This window comes from Trichosurus vulpecula, chromosome 7 (genome assembly GCF_011100635.1).
Source record: "Trichosurus vulpecula isolate mTriVul1 chromosome 7, mTriVul1.pri, whole genome shotgun sequence".
Classification (NCBI taxonomy): domain Eukaryota; kingdom Metazoa; phylum Chordata; class Mammalia; order Diprotodontia; family Phalangeridae; genus Trichosurus; species Trichosurus vulpecula.
This window is the reverse complement of record NC_050579.1, coordinates 35467604-35493105: the sequence shown is the minus strand read 5'-3', so window position 1 is coordinate 35493105 and position 25502 is coordinate 35467604. Positions and strand designations below refer to the sequence as shown.

The 25502-nt window shown below is 50.4% G+C and overlaps 1 protein-coding gene across 7 annotated transcripts in view; it reads right to left on the bottom strand.

Moving 5' to 3' along the window:
• MYO18A (myosin XVIIIA) overlaps window positions 1-25502 on the bottom strand; it is a 152961-nt gene that overhangs the window by 76632 nt on the left and 50827 nt on the right. For all 7 annotated transcript variants that reach the window (XM_036767278.1, XM_036767277.1, XM_036767279.1 and 4 more), the window contains exon 3: window positions 3133-3220. In XM_036767278.1, coding sequence (XP_036623173.1) covers window positions 3133-3220 — 88 coding nt within the window. The remainder of the gene's footprint in view (window positions 1-3132; window positions 3221-25502) is intronic.

The window sequence follows — 25502 nt, the reverse complement described above, 5'->3', positions numbered from 1 at the left end:
TGCCCCTGGTAATTTATAGCCTTACAGAATTGCCTGAGGTCCTGAGATGTATGTGAACTGAGGCAAGACTCAACCCAGGTCCTCCTGGCTCTGAGGCCAACTCTCTTCCTACTACACCTTGCTACTTCTCTTTGTTACTAACTTGTAAGACCTAATATAAACTAAAAAAACAAAACTGTACATACCCAAAGCTTACAGTTTCTCATACAATCCATATTCTTTTATAGTCAAATGTTTGAGTTCATCGATGGTTGTTAAAATCATACTAAAAAAGAAACAATGTGCCATTGGCTAGTCCCAGGAGTTTGTAATAGTTTTTGTGCCTGGGACCCCTTTGGGTATCCTGGGGAAGCCTATGAATACTTTCTCAGAAGAACAGCTTTAAAAACACAAAACAAAGCACACAGGATTACAAAAGAAACCAATTATATTGAAATTCTATGATCAAAATATTTAAAAAGAAGAATTCAGTTGCGATTCACCCAAAGGACAAGAGAGAAACGTGGTGGGCACTGTCGTCAATGAAAAACTGAAGATCATAAAAGAGATAACTCAACCCATTAATACACGAGCATCGATTAGCGTGTCTGCTTTGGACATCTCAAGCTTGAACATTCAGGTGCAGAGGCGGGGTGCTTGGTTGGGAAAGCCAAGCCTGGAGCTTATGGGAAGCCCTGAGGCTGGACACAGATCTGAGAGTCATCTGCCCATGAAGCCAGTAGACTGGATGGCTCACCAAAGGAGAGGATGTTGATAGAGACATGAAGAACTCAAGGGAGAGAGCCTGGGAGGACTCTGCATTAAAGATGAGAATGAAAGAAGAAACATGGGGAAACAGGAAACGGAAAATATCAGCAAGACGTGAGAACCAGGAGAGTGTATTATCACGGAAGCCGAGGGATGACAGAAAATATATCAAAGGAGTCAACAGAGTCAAATGCTGAACGGAGACCACAGAGGATGCGGGATGAGAAAATGGACAGAGATTTGACAAAAAAGGAAGTCACTGGTGACCTCTGGGAGAGTTGTTTCTATAGAATAATGATGATGGAAACCAGATAGCGGGAGGTAAGTAGATGGAGGCAGCCAGTGTAGACCCTTCATTCAAGAAGTTGGGCAGTGAAGGGGGAAAAAGACAAATGGGACGGTAGGAAAGGTTTCCTTTGGGACAAAGAGACTTAACCCCAAAGACATAGAAAAAGATTAAAGACACAAGAAGAAGGGCTGAGTAATCAGGATTCCACAATCCATTTCCGGTCTCATGCCTTCCCCCAGTCTGTCCCTGAGATCGGAATGTATTCTCTTCCCTCCTCACCTCCATTATTTAGAATCCCCCCTTACTTCAAAGCTCAGCTCAAAAGTTACCGCCTCCAGGAAGCCTTCCCTGATTCCCTCTAGCTGCGCATGCTACCAGCCAGAAATTATCTTATACTGATTTTGCATATATGTGTTCAGGGGGGTCTTTCCCAATACTTTAGAAGTTCTTTGAGGGAGGGAGGACACAACTTCATTCTTCTCTTTGTATCTCTAGCACCTAGTACAATGTCTGCTGCATAAAAGCCCCTTAAAAATGGTTTGTTGGAGCTGGGAGGGACCTCAAGGGCCAACTAGTTCAACTGCCTTATTTTATAGATGAGGAAGCTGAGGACCAGAGAAGGGAAATGACAAACTCATGATCACAGATCTAGAGCTGATCTAGAGAGATCTAGATCATAGGACTAGAGGGTATCTAATTCAACCCCTTCCCCTTTACTGAGGCCCCCAAAAGCAAAGTGACTTTGATTGAGAGTCAGAAGGATGGGAGCTAGGGTACAAATAAATAGAGGGGTTAGTCTTGTTCAGAAGGAAGTCATAGCTTCTTCAAAGGAAGATAGGAAGGAAGGAAGGGAGGAAGGGAGGAAGGAAGAAAGGAAGGAAGGGAGGAAGGGAGGAAGGAAGGGAGGAAGGAAGGGAGGAAAGAAGGAAGGAAGGAAGGAAGGGAGGGAGGAAAGAAGGAAGGAAAGAAGGAAGGAAGGGAGGGAGGGAGGGAAGAAGGAAGGAAAAGAGGGAGGGAGAGAGGGAAGGAAGGAGGGATAGAGGGAAGGAAGGAAGGAGCAAGGTCTTCACGAATTTGATCCTCAACAACCATGAAGCAGATAACAGGGAGGAAGATGTCTGCTGAGAATTCCTCAGGCTATGATTCCTGACCCCACAGCCTGAGCAAGGGGGTGGGCCTCAGGATGCTGGGTCAATCTCCTTCCCCATTCCTGCCCCGCCCACCCTGGAATACAGAGACGTATCTCATGTCCCTGATAAAGACACACATCATGGGCACAGGAGGTGGCAGGAGGGAGGTGACAGAGACAGGCAGTGTGCCCTCTGCCCAACTTCTGGGAGTTAAGGGAAAACCAGAGCTGCATTCCTAGGCTCCAAGGAGCACATAGCTGCAGACTTGTAAGGACCTTAGGTGCCATCCAACTCCCTCATTTATAGAGAAAAGAAATTGAGACCCAGGGAGATTATGCAACTTCCTCAGAAGGAAGGCAGGTGGTGTTATTATCCCCACTTTACAGCTCAGGAAACAGGGGCAAGTGACTTGTCCAGGGTCACACAACTAGTTAAGTGTCTGAGGCTGGATTTGAACTCAGGTCTTCCTGGCTCCAGGCCTAGCGCTCTATTCACTGGGCCACTAGCTGCCTCTAGGCTGAAAAGGAAAAAAAAAACTAGGCTGAAAAAAGAAAGGGCTCCCCTGACCCTTCCTCTCATTTTGAGCATCGAGGCATGGATGAGTTTTGGGTTTTAACTTGGCCTTTGAAGTGAGATAGAGGAGAAATGAAAGAGGTCTCGTCTGATAGCCTTGGTTTTGTTAAGAAGGGGGGATGGATGCCATCTGATGAGAATGGGGCATTGGGGAGACAGGAGGAAGCTGGGGAAAAGCATGGGATGGGGATCCTGGCAGGCAGTGGGGAGGGCCTAGCTGGGTCACATGGCATAAACGGAAAAACAAAAGCCATAGAGCTTGGAGACTTTATCGGCGCTGGCCTGGAATAGTAGCAGAGGAAGAAGACAGTGGGAGCAAAGAAGAAGTTAATAGGAAGAAAGAAAGAGCAGGTGAGACGAGAATCCATCTGATTCTGCAACCCAAAGACTCACCAAGAGAGAAGCCATCTTGATGGACCAGCCAAACCTTCTCTGTCTCGTGCCAGGCTTCCTCAGCGGCAATCTGCTCCTCTGTCTTGGCCTGTTGGGGGAGCGAGGGCACAGAGTCAGATTTAGGTTCTGGGGGGCTGAAGGCACACAGGAAGAGATGACGGAGGAGGAGGTGGACAAGGAGGGTGGGCACATGGAGAGAGGGGAAGGGGTGGGAGAGGAGGACCAGAAAGGGACCCAACAAAAGAAGACAAGAACTGGGAACATTTGGAGCATGGGCTGGAGGAGGGGGCACAGCAATGGGTCAGAGACGGCCAAACTAGCTCCAGAGAGTCTTTAAAAAAGACTGGGAACGTGGGAAGAGCAGAGATCCCATGCGAGGCGAGGACAGTGGGAAATCCAAACTATTCTTTGACTCCATTTCCTTCTCCCTATGCAGTCTGTTGGGTCATTGACCCCCAGAACTCTGCTCCAACAAAAAAAAAAAGTGACTTCCCCACCCTGGGCCACAGTAACTAAGCAGGGAACACATCCATGACCGATCCTCCTTCAGAAGGAATAGTTTGCTCCCATATTGTGCCAAGTAGATATGTGTGTTCTCAGGTACCCTCCTACAAAAGGTGGGCACTAGCACCTCTTGGCCTTGACTGCTTCCTCCCCAGCACCCTGCAGGAGAGTGCCCAAGTATATTGCCAGTTGCCCAGGCCTTCCCAGTCCCAGATGGGCCCTTGTCCTACCAAGATGCCAAGAGGGACACAAATGTGGACATACTAACACACCTGAGTATGAGGGAAGGCACAAACAACAGGATCGGGGTGGCGGGGGGGGGGGTGGCGTGGATATTATATTGCATCGAACAGAGGTGAAAACTTGCATGCCAAGGCACAGACATAGGCATGAGGGAGTGGAGGGAACCCACATAGATGCTGTGGTGGGAACAAATTGGATACAGATCCCAGCAGACAGTGCCAGGCCTTGGGCTGCCAAACCTGAGCCAGCAATGCAGGGGGGTGAGGCCAGAGAGGCCAAGGGTGCCAGCCATCAAGGAAGAAGGAAGGAAAGGTTTGAAGAAAGAGTTAATCCTTCACTCCCAGTAATACATACTTGAGCAGGTAAGCTGGGGGTTGGGGGGAGCTAGCTGGGAGATGGAAATCAAACCATGCATTAGTTTGGAAAGAGAAAAGGTAGAAAAGGCTTATCCCTGCACCCTGGGGCTACCTAGGGTGGGTCCCTTTGCAACACAGGGCTAGGTAGATAACAGATATTACCCAGGGGACTGGAGCAATGACAGGGGGAAGGAGGTGTTTGCTGAGAACCCATCAGGCTATGATTTCTGTGCCCATGGCCTGAGCAAAGGGGTAGGATTCTGGATTCTAGGTCCATTCTGAATTCTCCTTCCTGTCCCTAACCCTCCCACACATCCCGGGATTTATCTCATGCTCCTGGTTATGGCATAAGTCATAGGGAATGGCAGAGGTGGCAGGAGAAAGGGGACAGAGGCAGGCAGTGTGCCCTCTGACAAATTTCTGGGAGTTAAGGGGAAATTCGAAGTGCATTCATAGGCTCAAAGGAGCACAGCTCCAGGCTTGGAAGGACCTTAGACGGCATCCAACTCCTTCATGCTGTAGAGGCAGGAGAGTGATTGAGTGCCTCACCCAAGCCCAGTGCTCTTTCTACTGGACTATCTGCTGCCTCCCTCCCTAGTTCTGAATTCTGCCACTAATGAGCTGTGTGTCTTTGGCCAAGTCATTTGCTGCCCACAACAAACTTCCATTTCTTCATCTGTAAGATGAGGGACAGCAGCCAGGTGGCACCATAGTGCACAGAGTACTGGGCCTGGAGTCTGGAAGATTCATCTTCCTGAATTCAAATTTTGCCTCAGACATTTACTAGCTGTGTGACCCTGGGCAAGTCACTTAACCCTGTGTACCTCAGTTTCCTCACTTGTCAAATGAGCTGGAAGAGGAAATAAATGGCAAACTATTCCAGTATCTTTGACAAGGAAATCCTAAATGGGGTCATGAAAAGTCAGAAATGACTGAACAACAAAGATAAAAGATGGAGAAGGAAATGGCAGGGACGAGAGCTCTGAGGTCCCCTGCAGGTATGGGATTTTATGACTATGATGGGTCGCCTCTCAGAAGCCACTGAGACCAACCTCCTGGTTTCACAGAGAAGGAAACTGAGACCCAGAAAAGTTTAGTGTTTTGCCCAAGGCTACACATGTATTAAGTTGGGGTCTGAACCTAGGCTTACACCCAACAAAAAACGAAGAGTGACTTGGCATAATAAACATGCCTTCTGGAGACAGAAACAGTCTCACCATAAATATACACTTATTTTCCCGGAAATGTATGTAGCCGTTGTGATTAATAGACTATAAATAAAATATTACTGATTTTCCAGCACTTTCTTACCCACATGGAATTTCTCCATCAATGGATAACTGGAAGTACAGTTACTATCACCTGTTGGGAGGGATTCATGAATTTTGTTTAAAGTTGAAAAAGGACCATGGGTACCACTGGTTGGGTTGGAGCGTAAAGGGCAATAACAGTGGTTCCAAGCTGCAGTGCCTGTCATTGACCACCAGATGGGGACAGAGAACTCCTCATGCTCAAGCTGCGCTGGTACATGCAGATGGTCCCATTCATTCATTCTTACATTCTTAGGAGTCCAGGGTCCCTGTGGCCCCAGGGCATCTGAAGCTGATCTTTGTTTTATCATCATTCCAGAAGAAAATAGACCTGCAGCCCCAACACCAGCCTTGAAGACTGGCCAGGCAGACATGTCACACAGAGGGCAACCAGCCAGAGTCGCCAAGAATATCCAAGGAGGCCTTATGGGTTCCGATGGCATCCCTCTGCCTGAGAACATGGACCAAGGAGGCCTCATGGGCTCAGAGGCTTCCCTCTGCCTGAGACAAAGACCAAGGAGGTCTCATGGGCTCAGATGGCATCCCTCTGCCCAAGAACATGTACCAAGGAGGTCTCATGGGCTCAGATGGCATCCCTCTGCCCGAGAACATGGACCAAGGAGGCCTCATGGGCTCAGATGGCTTCCCTCTGCCCAAGAACATGGACCAAGGAGGCCTCATGGGCTCAGAGGCTTCCCTCTGCCCTGCTCCCCATGATGCCATCATAGCCGGACCCTATCTCAGAGGGCTTCACAGCTACGTAAGGTCCACCTGTGGAGACCCGCAGTCCAGTGTCCAGGCCAGAGAGGTCATTCACCCTTCTGGGGGGTACAGAGGGAAAAGAGCGGGGAACATGGACAGGGGCACGTGGCCTTACACTCCAGCATGAGGCCCGAGCACAGACACCAGCCCAGGCGCAGACCAGGGGCATCGGTCGGTCAGTGGAAGCAGAGGATTCCTGAAGGCAGGGGCACCCTACCTGGTTCTGGGCGGCAGAGACGGCCTCAGTGTCCAGCTGACAGCAGCAAAAGAATGAAGGAGAGAGGGGAAAAGAAGAGGGGTGAAAATACAAGCAGAGGATGGGCACCTACCCTCCATCTCGTCCAAGGCAGGCAGAGGAGCATCTGTATGCCCCCAGCGAGGCATAGGAGGGGGCAAAGGTGATAGGTCATAGGACGAGAGAAGGTCAAAGCTGGAAGAGACCTCAGAGGCCAACGAGATACGACCTGCTCTGTCTACAGGACCATCACTGGGCGGTGCCAACAAAGGGAGCCGAGGACAGGCCCTTCAGACAATCAGAGGGCAGCCAGCTTACTGTCTCCAAATGAGACACCACACAATAGTACAAGACCCTCATCCCACTGGCCTGAGTCATGGTGATGGGGGACGCAGCCCCATATCTATGGCACACAGGGGCTCAGCTGCTCCCACCAAGCACCAGGAAGCATGGAGATGCCAACTTAGACCCAGGGCCAGGGTCCTCCCCAAGCTAGGCACCTGGGCACTGAGCTTCAACAGCCCTGGCTGTGTCTTGCCGCATGGAGCTGACGATGCATCTCTCAGTCCCTAGCAAGATCCTCAGTCCAAGACCCAGAGCCCAGCCCAGGGCTCTCAGTTGGGACTGAGTGGAATGGAGTCCTTCAACCCATGCTGGGGCTAGTCTGTCCCTTCTCCCAGGCTGATAGGCCATTCATTCCTACAGCTAGTCCAATTTTCTTGTTTTACAGATCAATCACTGATTTTACAGGGAAGGAAACTAAGGCCCAGAGATAGGAAGTGATTTACCCAAGGTCACACAGGTAATGAGCATTAGAGGCAAGATGCGAACCCCAGCTCCCTCCCTCCAGAGCCGGGGATCTCACCACTGCACTGCACTGCCTCTCTATTCCCCAGCAGTATCTCATTTTCTTTGGCATTCCTCACCTAGTGCCCAGGGACCCGGAGAAAGGCCCCAGGCAGTGACTTGGCCTCCTTGAGGGTGGAGGGAGTTTGCCATGTGGATCCCCAAGGCCTAGCCTTCTGTCTGTAGCTATCTGATACCACCCAGCCCAGGGAAGGGCATGAGCCAACCAACCATTCTTTGGTTCTCCTGAAAAAGGGCCCCTCTCTGTGTTCAATTACCGTCCCAAGGGGCTCAGAGCCACGAGCCAGCCACACCACACCTTCCCTCCATTGCGTTAAATCGGTGCCACCGTCAGACCCAATCCCAGGCAATCCTTGCCCCACTGCACCCCATCTCCCTTCCACCTGCTTCTGAGCAGGCTCAATGCCCCCTGGCCATCCCTCCTGGCCCATACTCCACTGGGCCAAGCTGGGAAAACACTTCCCACAAGTCCAAATGCCCATATCTTACATACACCCAGCTATTTGCATGCACTCTCATCCCCCTTGGGATGTAGGCTCCTTGAGAGTAAAGATGGTATTTTTGCCCTTCTTTGTATATCTAGCAGTTAGCAAGGGCCTGGCACATACTAAGTCCTTACTAAATGTTTCTCAATTGCTAATTAGGCCTGATTCCTACCCTGCTGCCCTCTACAGTGACCAAGCACCGGGGATGGCGGCAAGAGACACTGGCCCACCCCAAAGTGGAGGTAGCAGAGATGGGAAATCACCTCCCTCCCCGGGGTCTTCTCTCTTTAGCTATAGACATCCACAACATAGCCATCCCTCCCAGACACACCCCTCCCCACGAACCGAGACCTAAACCCCCAGACCACCCACAGTAAGGAGTGACTGGGGGACGCAAGGAGACCCCACAAAGAACAGAAGGAATTACAGAAGTCATGAAGATCCTCTCGAGCCGCGCATGTGCCTCCTCTCCAGGGGTTGGCTGGGCTTCCAGGACGGGTCCTGCCTAAAGGTTAAACCAGCGTTAGTCCTAACCCTGGGAGGGGGAGTCATCTTTTGTCAGGCCCCTGGGCCTGTGATGACAGGGAAGGACAGGGCAGGGGAGAGTGGCCAAGCTCTGGGGAATTTCTACATCACTTGGGGAGAAGAAGCAAGGGCTCCTTGAAGCCAGCTACTGGGACCACTAGAAAATCACCAGGAAAGAGCGAGGATCTGAGGACCATTGGTTTGGAGCAAGAAGGGACCTTTGGGCCCAAAGGGACACAATCTACACATGGAAGGGACCTCGAAGCCCCTTCATAACCCAACAATGACTAGCGTTTACACGGGGCTCTGAGGTTTGCAAAGCCCTCCACGGATTTCATCTCATCTGATCCTCAGTGTGGCAGCCCAGAAACAAGGAGACCCGACCTCAACCCCTACTAGCTGTGTGCCACTTCACAGCTTCAGCCTCAGTCTCCTCATGTGTAAAATGGGGAGAACGTGGGCACCTTCCTCACAGGGTCATTGTGAGGAGCTGGCTCAACTCCCTCACTTTCCAGATGAGGAGGCTGTGGCCCAGGGAGGTTTGGTAACTTCCCTGGGTAACATAGCTAGTCGGAATCCTGACTCTAGCTCCCTCTCCCCTAGGACAAACTGCTTTTCCTAAATGCCACACAGACATGTTGAGGGCAGGGCTGTGCCCTGGGAGGCCCAAGGAACCAGGGTTGGTGGTGGGGTGAGTGGGTAGCAAGGTTATATTGATCTGGAGAAATAAAACAAGATTCCTCAACTCAGGCCTGTCAAGTGACCCACAAGCTGCCTTCTGGACCCCACTCCCCAGAGGAACAATGTGGCTCAAAACCTTTTGCTCCCAAAGCTCCAAAACAACCTGGCAGGGAAATGGGACAATACCACCGCCCCCAACTCCATGTGCCCCAGACACAAAGTGAGGCCTTCTAGCAGGTCAAGGGGAGTGGCATGGAGGGATGGAGGGTCCCAAGCATATATTCCTCAAAGAAGCAAACAGCCAACACTGGAAAGAACCTCCTTCAGAGCCATGGATCCTAACTCCTTTGTTTACAGATGAGGAAACTGAGGCACAGAATGGTTAAATGATTGAGGTGGGTTCTGAAACCCAGATCTTCTTGACTCTTATTCAGTATATCATGCTGCCCCCAAAATTAGAGGAGTTGGTGGGGGGAGGGCGTGGAAATGTCAACAAGGAAAGAAGCCAAAGAATCTCTCCCCAACTCTGGGGTCAGCTCTGTTGGCAGTCCCCACCTTGACACACCATCAGCACCTTCCTCCCTCCCTCTACCTCCACCCACCCACTTCCCTAGGTTTTGCTAAAACACAGCGAATTAGGAGATAGGAGCCACTCCTGACTCAGAGGGCTCCCAACAGCCCATCTGAGCAAAGCGGCCCAAGGGTAAACATGTTCCCCGAGGGTCTTCCTCCTGGCATGATGCTACCCCAGGGCTCTCTTTCCAGGGAGGAGGTGCCTGAGAGTGTCTGGGGCATTGCATGGCCCAAAGAGAACCCTCTAGGAGTGGGCCTCACAAAGGTCTGGATCTCTGAAGCCAGGCTGAGTAATATCCAGAAAGGAGAGGTTCACGGTGTTGGCATCACCCCCCTCTAACCAAAAGGGCGCCTAGCACGCTACACCCCACCTCCCAAGCATGCACTGTTGCTTGGGGGAGGCCAGTGGAAGTGGAAGTCTGGGAGATGTAGGGTAGTACCACTGCTATGGGCAAGGGAGGTTAGTGACACACCAGATAAGGACAACAGTACCTCCTGCTGGATGCCAGGGGCTGGCACCCGGGGAAGTTCAGCTGGGGTGTGGCCTGAGCTGGGGGCAACATTCGGCACGGCATCTGCATCCTCCTTCGGCAGAGTTGGAGAGCACGGCTTTTTCACAGACTCAGGCTCTGCCAGGGAGTCTGGCTTCTTGGCCAGGCCCGCTTTCTGGCCTGTGGGCCTCTCCCCTGCCTTCTCAGAGGCCGGTCGGTTCCGTGGCTTATGTTCTTTGCCCTTACCTCGAGACATGAGGCTCCGAAGGCCCAGAGAAATCTCATCCTTGGCCGGCTCCTTCTTTACTTCAGGCTTGGGTGGGAGGGGAGGAGGACTGGGAGCAGGAAGAACCTGAGGGGCCTTTCCCCCCTTCTTGGCATGGGCAGGGAGCTCAGGAGGCTTGGGACCTTTGGCTGGAGCCTCTCTGGCACCTCCAGGCTCATCCCCAGGGAGCACCTTGCTCACCACCTTCTTTACAGCTTTTGCCACCCGATTGCAGGAGACCCCCTGGGGTTCCTCCCCTTGGGGCTCATGCGAGGTTGTCCCCAGGCCATTCATGGAAGGCATAGGGGTGTCACCATTCAACACGTGGGCAGGGCTACTGGGTCTCTGGCAGGTCTCCACTGGGCTTCTGAGGGGGGAGGCTCTGTCCTTCACGGTGCCCTCTAACTACATTCACAAACATGGGAAGGAGGGAGCATCAGAGAGAGACCCTTAGGCCACAACCCCACCATGCACAGAGAAAAAGTAAGGGCAACCTGGCCCAGCATCTCCCCCACCCTCCCACCCCAACACCCAACAGGTCCTGCAAAAAACAGCCAAACACACACACACACACACACACACACACACACACACACACACACACACACACACACACTGCCACCTCCCTCCCAGTCCTAGCCAGAGCACATCTGCCCAAGGACCCAAGTCTCTATCTCCAGGCTTTGGTGCAGGAAAGCCTGGCTGAGACTCAGGATTTCCCCTTCTAGATTTCCTGCCACTCCCTGCCACCCCAGCTCACCTTTTTCCTCTCTCCTAAATCCCCACCTCATCGCCAGCCCTTCAGTGGGTACCGAGGACAGAGAAGGAAAAGACCCTTCCTCTGGGCTTCCCACTACTTCAATCATCAGGGCATGTGGCCCCTCCATCCCTCCATCCCATGCTAGTCTTCTGGGCCGAGGTCAGACCTAAGCCCTGTCCATACCTCAGTGCCCAGAAGTAGAGAAAGAGCCAGGGGAGTGATTTCTCTCTCCCAAACCAGCCAAGGTTCTCTCCTAGCTCTCCTCTTCCTGCCTGCCTCTTTGGTGGCTTTCCCAGCTCCTAGACACCACCCCTACCTGCCTTAAACTCAGTTGGAGGAGTCCATTAAGTGCCTTTCTCTGCTTGGTTTCTGGCTTAGCTCTCAAGAGCTCCTCCCTTCTATAAGATCCTTTAAGCATCACGTTACTGGGCTCCCTAGGGCAGGGAGGCAGAGAAGTAGGGGTGTGGAGCCAGCTCTGGCCTATGATGGGTTAACCACTCAAGCTGATGGCAAAGCTCATCCCCTCCCCACACCCTCATCCTCATCCCCACCCCCCAAGCCCGCTGACGCTGCCTCTCCTGAATGCTGGGAGCAACAGCAGAACTGGCCAGCAGTCAGCCTGCAGTAAAGTTGACCCATCATGACAAATCCATCCCCTCCCTACCCTGAAGAAGCTTAGCATCCAGAGGGGGAAGACCAACCCCAACCCAAGAGCACCTTACTGAGAAGCCAGATTCAGGGGGCTCAGGGCTGGCTTTCCTGTACATCCAAGCTGCCAAAGGGCATGTGATTAGCCTGCAGGTGCCAGGCTTGGTATTCTCTCCCTCTTCTTTGGCTATTGGGACCCTACCCCATCTGAATTACAGGAGGAGCCCCACGCTTATGACAGGCCTGGGTTCAATCTGCACTCCCTATTCTGGAGTTGTGAAGAAGCCCACAGATACCTTCTGCCAGGATCCTCCCCAGGCCTTGGCAGTTCTGGGGCAATGAGCTCAGGAAACAGCTAGATGTCTACCACTGCAAGGAGCCAGGCAGGCCAGGAGGGGAGGAAGCAGCACTGGAGACAGATTGCTGCCTATATGAGTGATCCTGACCTCACCCCCACCCCCACCATGGGAGAAATTGCTCTTACTTCCCTGAGGGTACCCAGCCAACCTTGGGCCCAGTCTTGCCTCCTGGGTCAAATCAATGCCAATGGAGTGGGCATGGGTAAAGAGGTGAAGCTTGATGGCTACCCTCAGCATGCCAACAAGGACACTCAGAGCTTGCCCTAAAGTTTTCCCACCAACTGGTCAAAGCCTTGTGTATCCTAATCCCTCCTAGGATACCTTCCCATTTACCCTGTGTGTCCCGTCCCCCCACCACAAACACATATCTAGAGTTCTAGTGTCCCGAAGTCTCCCAAACAGAGGTAAACATATGACTTTCCCAGCCTGACAACTGAAGCCCTGATTCACAAAGATGCTTAGTCAGAAGGGGAACATTTTCTCTTCCAAACACGACCCTATCCCACATCTAGGGAATTGCAGCATGGGGGCGGGAGGGATGTGGAGAGGAGAGAAGACTCATCTTCTTGGGCCATGAAGGATGAGTCTGTGTCTTCACTCCTCCTGGCCCCCTGGGTCCCTCCTGATCCCCTATGTCTAGCCTCAGCTCAGCTCCCTATGGACCTACTCCCCCAATCTCCCTCTCTGCCGCCATATTCCTGCCTAAAGGCAGGAAGTGGACATGGTGTTGGGGGTGGGGTAGGGGAGACTGAGAGCCCGCCTCAAGGTCTCCAGAGCAGAGCCACTGAGGAGGGCTCGAGGAAGAGCAGCAGCAGCTGCATGGAGTCCCTGTCTGCCCCTATCTGTCATCCCAGGAGCTGGCCACAGAAGCCTCTGCTCATCGGAACTTCCTCAGTGAGCTCCCCCTCACTCCAGCCAAGTCGGGGATCATAGGAGGAGGGCCAAAAGCTAAACGGAGGCTCCCCCCAGGGAAAAATGGTCTTTTTTCAGCCCTGCTGAAGCAGCTCTCTGACCAGGCAGTGGGACTTCTAGTTTCCTGACCCATCATCTCACTGGATTCAGGAAGGAAAGATATCCAGTGACCCCCCCCCACAATCTGTGATCTCCCCTCAAGCTAGTTCAGACCTCCAGAGGGGACCCACTCTGACCCACCACACACACACACACACACACACACACACACACACACATACACGCACACATGCACACATGCACACATTCACACACACTCCCAAAGAACACTTACAGCCCTCTCTTCTTTTCCAAGAGGACTCAGCTTTGGAATAATCTTGTCCTCATCTTTAACCTAAAGGAGCAAAGAGGGGAGGGTCACCAATGGATTGGGTCTGAGGCCTGAGCTAAAGGTGGGTGGGGGGTAGGGGATGGGGGGGGGGAAAGCATCCAGGCTGGCCCTATTCTCCCAGCAGGATGGAGCTCTGAACTCTTCCTGTCACTGGGGATACTGGTTTGAGAGGAGGTGGATTGTTGGTTAGGGGGCTTCCAATCCTGGAATCTAAAGGCAGTTTCATAACTAAAGGAGGTCTTTTATAGGGGGAGAAGTTGTAGGAGATTTAGAGCTGGAAGGGGCCAACCCCTTCAGAAGCTATGGGTCACATAGTAAGTATATGGGCCAGAACTTAAGCCCAAGTCCTCCTAAGACCAAATCCAGCACTCCAAGCTATGGCCATGATATCCTCCTCTAAGTGGCAAGCCAGGTTCAACCCAACTGTACAGAATCCTTATGGTCAGAGTAACACCACTGGTTGGGGCTAACCCACTTTGAATAACACAGTCAAGCCAATTCACTCCTGGATGAGAGGAAAGTAGCCTGAGCCACCCTCAGCTAACATCTATGCCCCACCTCCTGTCCCAACCTGGTGGTTCAGTCATTCAGCAGGAGAAAGTAACCCCAAGACAGTATTATTTCTGCTATGTAGACCCAGGATTCAGTAGAACTTATGGGAGAAACGTAAATGGCTCCAAATTGCTCCTACGTCATCCTGGATTGACAGAGAATTGCTCATCTCCTGGGATAGGCAGCCCCAGCTTTGATGGAGCCTTCTCACCCCAGCTCTGGTTAGAGGCAGGAAATCACACCAAGGGGGATATTTTGGAGGCCAGATGCTTTCTCCCACTGTTTCCAACCCCAAACCCACAAAACTGTCAACCATGCAGCTATATGGAAAGGGGGCAGGGGCCAGAGGGAGACATTAGTATCTAGAGATGCTCAGGCCTACAGGTTTGATGCTGGGGACATACGGGCTGCCCAAGGTTAGAACGGTTATCACTGAGGACATATAGGAGACAGGAAAATAGGGAGGGGCAGGGTTAGGGGCAGATGGCAGGAAATGTGGTAGCCCAAAAGGGCTCCTTACTTTTTAGCTTCAATATTGAAATTAGAATAGACTCCAAAGAAGCCTGGCTTTGAGTTCTGAAATCTCCTTCCGCACCTTTCTATCCTCTTCCTCCTCCCCCTAAATATCATCTCTCTCCCTCCCAAGGCAGCCCAGCTGAACAAACTCATTTCTTTTCTCTCTTTAGAAATAAGACCTCCCCCCATTCTTCTGCTCCCACTGATCCTGCAAAATGTCAGAGTATCACTGGATTCACATGGCATCACTCCTTATCAGCTCTAAAGAAGCAGGGGGTCCAGCTGTCCCCATCCCATCTCCCTGCAGACTAGAAAGCAAATCTCCCTAAAATCATGTCTTTCTTGGGGGGAAGGGGAGACAGGGCATAAGAAAGGAGGCCAAGGGGCAGACATCTCTCTCTGAGAAAGTGCAGATTGATCATGAAGAGAAAGGTAATTTGGAAACACTGCTAGGATGACCTTAATTATCCCTTGGGGAGAAATCTCTCAGGGCTTTTTGAACCAGGGACTCAGGCTAATTTTAAGCACAGGACAATAGGACTGGCTTAGGGCAGTGGCCAGCTCTGCAGCCTCCCTCCCGTGGCTGCCCAGGTTCCCCCAGACCAGCATGACAACAAAGACAAGCCAACTATCTCTGTGGAGCAGTTTTCAAAGTTTTGCATGAAGCTTCAAAGTAAGGCCACATTTTCCTGGACCAAGTGGAACAGAACAATTTCTAAAAGGAAATCCACTAGTTTAGAATGCAGAAGGCTCATAGGATTGGAGAGGAGGGGAGAGGAGGGGATGGGGAGCAAAAGACGCAACTGCGTGCGTCCTATGGGTCGTCTTAATAAAGCTCCCTCCTCCCTCTCGATTCCCATGGGACCCTTTTCCCCTCACACCAAGCTCCTAACATGCAGGACAGAAAGGCAGTAAATGCAATCCCGCAATCCCCCAGCACAAACATACATGTACAGAAGTCGCTGTAAGCTCAGGTCCAGAGACCTGCCGGGCTTCCAGTCTATGCAGTCTTTAAATGGCTCTAGCTCTATGCCCCCTCCAGACAGCTCCAAACCCCCTTCCCCCCAAAGAATTGGATCCAACTGGAAAGTGGGGAGACACTTCTGCCTCTCCTAAAGTGTCTTGGGAACACAGCTCAGTCCCTGGATTTAGCCTTGGACTGACTCACTCTCACCCCAGTCATCTGCTCCCTGCCAAGGGACTCTGGTGTTGGGTCATAGCCCCATCCTGGAACTGTGAGCGCACACAAAGGCATGCCCCATTCTGGCGACTGAGTCACCCTTGGACCCAGGCTGCCTGCCAGGCCCAGCTCCTCCCCATGGCTCTGTATTAACTAGACCAAGATGCCTTCCCTGCTTCCCTCTCCTCCCCCAATAAGCTAAATGAAGCTGGTTGGACCTCAGGATCTGCAATCCCAGAGGCCACAGGGAGTTCTCAGAGGGTAACCTGAGCTTACAGCCACATCAGTCTATCCCCTTTGCTATCAACTCCCCTGCAGCAGCAGCAGAAGAGCAGGCACAAACTTGGGGAGCATCTAGGAAGCTAAAAGGTCACCAGGGGCTCAGCTTTGCCCAGGGGTGTGTGCAAGTGAAGGGCATGAACTGCCAGCAGGAGCCTGGGGGTTCACAAGCAAAGTCCCCTGCCAGCCAGCCTTCCCACCTGCCCCAAGATGAACCCCTACAAACACACAGGCCAGAGGGACGGACACGAGAGATTTCAAACAAGACTTCCCTTTTGCTCCCAGAAGGCAAATCTCGAAGAAAAGGCCATGGCCCTGCTGGCATGGAGAAGGCCGAGGGACACGCACTCCCCGGGACCAGAGAGAGGAAGAGAGGAAACGGAGGGGACGTCGGGACTCAGGGAGGTCCACGTTTAGGAGGAGGTAGTCGTGGAAGCCGGGCCCTGACGGGGTAGATGCTGCGGGCAACAAAGTCAAAAAAAGAAACGCATCCAAGTCGGTGGCAAGGCTCCCAAAGTCCAATGAGAAACAAGGCCCAAGATGTCACTAGCAGGGACACACCTGGCTGGGATAGGAACAGCCTCCTGACTCATGGCAGAGAAAGAGACAGTGGGCCTCTTCACAGAGACTTGGGTCTTCTCTTCCAACCACACTCGATAAGCTCACAGAGCTGGAAGTGACTTTACCTCCAAGCTCTTCTTCTTACAGATGGAGAAACTGAGGCCCAGAGAGATCATGGGATCATAGACTGGGAGGGGGCTTAGAAGTCATTTAGCCTAATACCCCAATTTTACAAATGGATTAAATAAGGCCCAGGCAGGTTACAGGTTCATGATTTAGAGCTGGAAGGGACCTTAATGGTCATCTAGTTAAACACCCTGCCACTCTGCGGCTGGCCCTCATCCCTCCACCCCTGGGCCACTGCAATAGCCCGCTGCTGGGGCTGCCCCCGAGTCTCCACCTACATCCTCCATTCAGCCTTTAAAGCGATCTGCCTAAAGCACAGGTCCCACCACCTCACCCCCATACTCAACACACTCCCTATCACCTGTAGGACCAAAACCAAAATGCTCCACTTGGCATTCAAAGCCCTTCCTCACCTGGCCCCCTCCTACCTCTCCAGTCTTCTTCTACCTCATGCTCTGCAGTCCAGTGACACTGGTCTCAGGGCTGCGCCGTGAACAAGACCCTCATCTTCTGCACTCTCTCTGGCTGTTCCCCCACACCTGCCCCCCCCATGCTCTCCCTTCTCAGCTCTGCCTACTACCACCTTCCCTGGCTTCCTTTAAGTCTCAGCTAAAATCTCATCTCACACAGGCAGCCTTCCCCAACCCTCTTAACTCTTGTGCCTTTCCTCAAATTATTTCCTATTTATCCTGTATAGAGCTTGCTCTTTATATATTTGTTTGCATGTTGTCTCCCCTATTAGACTGTAAGCTCCTTGAGGGCAGGGACTGTCTTTTGCCTCTTTTTGTATCCCTAGCACTTAGCACTTGCCTGGTACACAGTAGGTGCTTAATAAATGTTTAATATTTAAGTTTATAATATTTCTTTTTCTTTTCTTATGTTTTAAATTTTAATATTTGTCTAAACTAAAAATTTTTTTAAAAATAAATGTTTACTGAATTTAAGTTTAGTATTTAAGTTTATTTCTTTTTCTTTTCTTATTATGTTTTAAATTTTAATATTTGTCTAAAATAAAATAAAATAAAAAAATTTAAAATAAATGTTTACTGAATTTAAGTTTAACGTTTAAGTTTATAATGTTTCTTTTTCTCTTCTTATTATGTATTTAAGTGTTAGTATTTGTCTGAAATTTAGAAAAAATAAATGCTTACTGAATTTAAGTTTAATATTTAAGTTTATAATGTTTCTTTTTCTTTTCTTATTATATATTTAAGTGTTAGTATTTGAAATTTAGGAAAAATAAATGTTTACTGAATTTAAGTTTAATATTTAAGTTTATAACGTTTCTTTTTCTTTTCTTATTATGTATTTAAGTTTTAGTATTTGTCTAAAATAAAAAAAAAATTTAAAAAAATAAATATTCACTGATTGGTTGCCCACCATCCCACTGCTAGTAAGTGGACAGAGGCTGGATTCGAACCTTGGACTTCCTGTTTCCACCTCCAACACCCTATCTTCAATAGCACCCTGAGATTGACAAGGTACAGTCAGTTCTGCTATAAAGTGACATGCCCACTACCAAAAAACACTTCACTCTGCAAAATCTTGTAATAAAAACCACAAAGCTCATCAAGGAAATGGGGGTAGGGGCACAATGTTCAAAAATTTCATCAGTGCCACAAAAAATAAAAGATAGGAATCTAATGAAAACAGAAGCACCAATTCATACATGTTGGTTAAATGGTTAAGAAATACACAAATTGTACAATAAATGGTGGCCGCTCTGCCGCTGCTTCACCTGCACCGGCCCAATGGGCAGGCCAGGGCCTACGGGCTCAGGGGGGGAGCTGCCAGCCAGCCTTCCTCCACCCACAGCTCCCACTGTACCCAGAGACAGACAACAAAAATGGCCCTTTGACTCGACACAGTTTGCTGGTAGAAGTGGGCATCTGGTGAGTTACCAAGACACGGGCAGTTTCTGTGTTCTTGATTTTTCTCACGGAAGAAACCTCAAAGAAGCAAACTCAAAATCTAAGACAGGTTCAGAATGTCCCCTCATTCATCGTTCATGCTGGAGAAAAATCTTGCATTTTCAGAACACGAGTCATAGCAGAACTGACTGGGCTCTCTTCACCACAGCCCTCTGGAGGAGCTAGGACAAATATTATTCCCAATTTGCAGATGAGGAAACTGAGGCTAGGAAAGATGAAGTGACACGACCCACAGTCACCCAGCTAGTGTCAGAGGCAGGACTAAAATCTAGCTCAGATCTAGAGTCAGAAGAGACCTCAGAGGCTCGTTCGATTCCTTCGTTTTAAAGAGAAGGAAAGCGAAGCCCAGGAGACAAAGAGACATCTAGAATCCTAGATCTAGAACCGGGAGGGCTGCAGTGGCCATCTCATCCGACTTCCTCTTTCTAGAGATGAGAAAACTGAGGCACGGGGCCATAAAGTCACTTATCCCAAATCACACAGGGAGCAAAACGGCTGAATCAGAATTTGAACCCACATCTCCTGACTCCAGATGCTCTGTCTCTAGCACCTTCTACTCCTGTAGAATTTTTAATCAATTGCAGAATTTCAGAATTGAAGAGGACGTCAGAGACACTTGAATTCCCATTGAAACAGCTCTAATGAATGGTTATCCAGACCTCCAAGGAGGAAGAGCCCACCACGGCCCTAAGCAGCCAGTTCTACCACAGGACAGCTCTCATGGTTAGGAAGTTTGTTTCAAAAACAGGCCAACCTTTGCCTCATTGTGCATCTTGTCCTCTGGGGTCAACATTACTCAATAAGAAACCAAAAGCTGCTTGCACTCAAAAAGGGAAGGAGACTCAGGAGAGCAAATGAACAATACCAGCAGTGCTTTCTCTCTCTTTCTCTCTCTCTGGCTTACCTGGCACAAATTCAATAAGCATTTAAGTGCCTACTATGTGGAAGGCAGAGAAGAGCTGTGATATTATATACAGAGAGTCAGCCTCAGAATCAAGGAAACCTGGGTTCCATCCCACATCCTGGCTGTGTGACTCTTATCCGCTCTAGGCAACTCTGAAATTTCAAACATAGATGTTGCCACACATTGGTGGAGAGAGTTTCCCTTCACCAATGAAATCACAGCCCTGACCTGCATGTAAAATATTACTCTAGGCATTAGAGATATAAAAACAGAAACAAAAATTACTGGGCAACCCACAAGGCAAAGGGAAGAAAGGGTATTCACAGTCACTCCGCCCCGGATGTGTTCAACCCCATCTGCACAAACTGGCCCATTTATAAAGGGGTAGACAGAGGATATTCCATCCAAGTGAAAAGTCTAGGATTTAAGACAATGAAATGAAAAAGTTAAAATACTGAGTTAAAAAACCCAGTTAGACATTCTTTTAAAGCCCTTTAACTGAGTTGATAATTATAAAATTATAAGATCATAGATTTAGAGCTGGAAGGGACCACAGAGGCCATCTAAGATCAACCCCCTCATTTTTACAAATGAGGAAACTAAGTCTCAGAGAAATTAAGTGACTTGCCCAGAGTTACACAGTTAATGCCTAAGGTGGAATTCAAACCAGGCCTTTTTGACTCCAAATCCAGTGCCCTATTCACTATACTAAATGACTTCTAAAAAAAATAAAATTTCATATATATATATATATATATACATATATATATACATATATATACATATATATATAAATCAGCTAAGTATATTTTATATATAAATTTATATTATATTATGTATAATATATTTATATTATATATTGTTGTATATAATTCTTATATTTCTATAAATTATGTAAAATTATGTCAATATATACTTTATATAATATGTAATGATACAAAGTATATCAAATTTTATATTTTCACAAAGATCTGCTTTCTCTCCCTCCTACCTTCCCTCGTCCTCCACCAAGAAAAACAATCTGTTACAAACATGTAGTCAAGCAGAACCAATTTTCTCATTGGCTGTGTCTAAAATAAGTCTCAATCTGCACTCTGAGTCCATGGGGTCGCTATCAGGAGACGGGTGAAATGTTTCGTCTTGAGTCCTCTGGAGCTGTGGTCGGTCATTGAGTTAATCAGAGTTGCTAAGTCGTTCAAGGCTGTTTATCTTTACAACACTGGTGTTGCTGTATACAATGTTTTCTTCTTCTCACTCACTTCATTCTGCCTCAGTTCATACAAATATACAAGGCTGTATTCAATCTTCCTGCCTGCTTACTGTGGGGCCCATTTGTGAATGGGCCATATGGAAAAATCATTGCTTGGAAGAAGAGTCTGAGGTTTTCTTTGCAGCCAAAAAAAAATGCTTTTCTCTACTGCAGTGATTCCAGGCCTCCACTCTGAAATGGCTGGCAGGGCCCACCTTCCTTAAATTCTCCTGTCTTGTACCCCTTAGAGGGGGATCTCCTGAGGGTCATTCCTAACACCAAGCAGCCCATCGGCTCCATCAGCTCTGGTGAATGACTGAGCAACGCCACATGGTGCCTCCTGGGACCTGAAAGGGAAAGCCTAGGACGCAGCACAATCTCTGGGCCCAAAATTGTTATCTAGCTTCATTAGACATCCCACCTCTCACATCTTTCTTCTCTTAAGAAAGACATGATGGCCTATCTCCTCTCTGATTTCCTACTGTCGGGCCAAGCAGCCTGAGCAACTGAACCCAAGGAAGAGCATCTCTCTTGTACCTGGCACATCAGTCCCATATAGCACCCCCATCCTAACCTGGGGTGAGGGCATAGCAGAACTTTTCCCCAATTCCCCCTCCTCCCATATCTCAGACTGCTGCTGCTCCCCACTGATCATACTAATATGAGTCCATGCCCCACTCTGCTCTGGCCATGGGGAAATCTCATTCTGCAGGGGCATCTGGTTAGCCTGCCCCATACAGGGTGATTTAAAAAAAAATTTTTCCAGAGAATGTGAGGACTTAGAGGCAGAGAAGAAGACAGAGCAGACCCTGGAAATGCCAAGTTCAAAGGCAGGAAACCAGCTTGGGGTGGGGGGAGGGAGGCGGCTATCACCTTCACTTTCTTGGTCTGCCTCAGCTCTCTGGGATGGCTTTTTTCAGTTCATCAACTGTCAGGTCAAGGGAACATAGCTAACCCCAAAGGAAGGAGTTCAGAGGCAAGCTGCCCCTTAGCCCAGCACCTGAATGGGAGCATTTTAGCGCTTCTCAGAGAGGGGTGGGAAGAGGGAAAGGTCTGGGGAACCATACTGTCAGCTAAGGAAGGAAGGGGAAAAGGACTTGGCACAGACACTATGGCCCCTTCAGTCCAGTAGAACAGTACTCCCTGTCAGAGGGCCCGCCCCACCCCCAACCCACCAAGGAACAGAAAACAGCAGAGGCCCAACCAGCCATCCCTGCCGCGGCTGCCTCACGGAAGCAGGTGCGTTGGCCCAGCTTCCTGCTGCTGCTGCAGTGCTAAGAGGGGCCAGGCTTCTGCCTCCAGCAAAACAGTGGAGCCAACTTCAGGCTGGACTCCCCGCCCTGCCCCACACACCCTCCAGTCCCCATCAGCAGCCACTGGCTCTGCCCAGACCCCCTCCAGAACAGCAGGGTATCTCTCTCTCTCTCTCTCTCTCTCACACACACACACACACACACACACACACACACACACACACACACACCCTCTCAGTCCCCAGCCTCTTGGGGTCAGTTGACTGGGAGAAGAATGGAAGTTTAGGAAGTGTACCTCCAAGTCAAATGGCCTCCTTTTTCAAAGGACTGCCTCATTCCCATTACAAAGGAGACCCACCATCGTCCAGAGTAGTTTCCCCACCCCCTCCCCTTCTAGCACCTTGTACCCAGAAAGGGGAGGCCTAAGGGCACCCCGGGGGTCATAGGATCATAACAGCTCCAGAGCTGAAAGGACTTAGGGCCAGCTAGTCCAACCTCCTTATCTGACAGATGGGGAGACTGAGACCTGGAGAAGGTAAATGGCTTGCCCAGAATCACTAAGAATGAGAAGCAGGATTTGAACACAGGTCTTCCTGATTCTAGATTCTATAAATCAGCTGGAAATCTCTCAGCTACAATCCTCTCACTGTCAAAAAGATCAGTCCCTTTCGGCCCTTTGCCTCCACCCCCAAACAGTAGGCGGGCAACAGCGGGCTCTTGGATCAGGCTCCCAGCCAGTTCTTCTGCTCCTAGGATGCCCCCTGTTCTTTGGTCTGAGCCATTGGCCTCCCTCCCATCAATGGGTGTGCTGCTGGAAGTAGTGTTATCACAGTGTGGGACAGGCATCTCAAAGACCTTCCCTGGAAGAGGCCTAGGTTCTAGGTTCAGAGGCTTTCAAAGGCTCAGGATTTGAGAAGGGAGAGTCAAACTTTCCAGGCAAGGAAGATCAGGGGCCTGGGCGAGTCCCAAGGCACCTGGGGCTGGGGAAGCTCGGTCTTCCCTCCTAGCTCTCCTCCGGGTCTCAGCATCCTCTGAAGGCCAGTTCAGAGGCAAGCTCCAGACAGGCAGGGCCAGACCACCCCAGTTCAACCCCTTCTCCTGCCTAAGAGGGGGAAGACAGGGAGGTCCCAGACCACCCTCCTGCCCCACCCCAGAAAGGGCAGAGATAGTAGTCAACTTCATGGCTTATAGTAACCCCTAGGACAGACTGGACAGGAGGGGAGAAGCTAAACTGCCCAGTAGGAGAAGCAGGTGGGTACCCAAGGGAGGAGGGAGTTTCGGGGATGGGGGGCCCGTGGAATACTCACCCGCATGGCCCAGCCTGGAGCAGCGGAGTCTCCTCTGTCTGCTCTGTTAAAGGCTCAAAATAGCATTGGCTGCAGCCCCGCCCCTGCCCCCCCCCAGGCCCCTCCCGGCTGCCCTGGAGCTGCCTTACCCTGGTTGGAAAGAGTGGGCAGGGTAAAGGCTCCAGTGCTGTGGGTACCGGGATAGCATTGGGGGCAGCGCCGAAGGGAGGGGCGGTATTGCACGGGGGGTGGTGCTGGGGGGAGGGAGGCAGAGCTGGGACATGGGCACGGACAAGGGGCCAGCCTTTCCGAACACCCCCCTCACTCCCTGACAGCTGCTCTGATATGGCCCCTAAAAATAGCACGGAATGTGAGACTCCCGGCCACTGGCCCCCTGGCCAGGGGCACACACGCACCGATCGCTCCCTCAAAGGAACTGCTACAGACAAGTGAGACCCAGGCAGGGCACAGGAGCGCAGACACACACACACACACACACACACACACACACACACACACACGCCCACGTCATCAGCCCCTGTGCATCACAGCTGTACAAATGACAATCTCCAGCCACCCAGAACAGAAGGACGTTTGTACAGAACGCCTAACTACCCTCCGACTCCAACAATTTGGCCCCAGAGAACAAGGATGTCACAATGAGAGCCAGGGCTGCAGCCTCATGATCACGGGCACCCAGCACGGATCTGTACATGCACACACACGCACGCAGTCACACACGCGCACACACGCGCGCGCACGCACACACACACACACACACACGCACACACACAACCACTGGGAAGCAGAGGAATGACGAGCAGGGCGGGCCCAAGCCTGGCAGACGGAGGAAATCATGTGAACTGTCTGGCTCAGTGAGACGTTCGTGGGCTCACAGCCAGCGCTGCACCTCTGAATGGACAATCCCACCCCCGCAGCCCATCAGCCACAGAGGCAGGGGACACCCCCATCACTCGGAAATTCAGCCCCAAGGGTCATGCCTGGCGGGCACTTCTGAGCCAGAGGCAGATGTGAGAGGCGACTCCAAGGGGGGAGAGATGCCGGTGGGCGGGGCACGGGCAAGATCCCAGGAGAGCGGGCTGAAGGCTTTACAGAAAGACGGAAGCAGCCGTGGCTTCCTCCTTCCTCTCTCCAGAAAGAAGTCACCTAAGCAAAGACTCTTACTTAGGACTGGAAGGGGCACTAGCCGTCCGCAGGCTCAGAGATCGAGGGGGCCTGAGAGTTCCCCTCAGTTTACAGATGAGGAAACTGAGGCCCAGACAAGTTAAGTGATTCCCCAAGAAGCAGAATTCAAACTCGGGTCCTGGGACTCTTACTACGATGCCAGTGATCCCGTCCAATCCCCTGCCCTGTGTAAGAAGAGCTACAACATCCTGAACTGGACAAGCAGCCAGCCAGCTTCCATGTGAGGGCTCAAAATGCAAATCTGTGAAATGGGTTTACCATGACACCTGTCCTGTAGCTATCCTAGAGCTGAAGAACAGAGAAGACCAGGTGGTCTCTGAAAATTAGACTGTCTTATGCCACTTTGAGAATTATTCTAAAATGGCTTTTTTTTATCCAACACTTAGAAAGGAGAAAGGGAGGACTGCAAAGCCTGTAAGTAATTTCCAGGTTTCAGCACCAAAACCCCCCAAGACAAAGTAAATAAAATGTCAATTCCCTCGAAGCTGACCTCCACTGAATGCCATTTTTTGTTCAAATTCTGGGTGAAAAATCTTTCTAAAATCTAGCCCATATTTCCCCCATTTTTTTGAGGACTAGCAATCATTTCTCCTCAGTCTCACTCCCCTCCCCACAATGAACCCGCCCTCGAAAGAAAGAAATCACTTAACGATTCATAAAACGATTCATTCTCGGGTGTCTTGTAACAAAGCAAAGCCGATCAACCTTGTCTGAGAGTGTGTGCCACATTCCACATCCATAGGCCCCAACTCTACTCAGGGGAAGAAGGTAAGTTTCTGTATTAGCTTCTCTGGACTAAGATAGTTCATAATAATTCCGTTGGCATCATTGGCATCCTGCTGCTGTTGGTTTTTTTAACTGTCATTATCATTTATGTTATTGCATATATTATTCTTATTTCAGCTTTCCTCACTCTGAATCACTTTCATATGATCATTCCCATGTTCATTTAAATGTCTC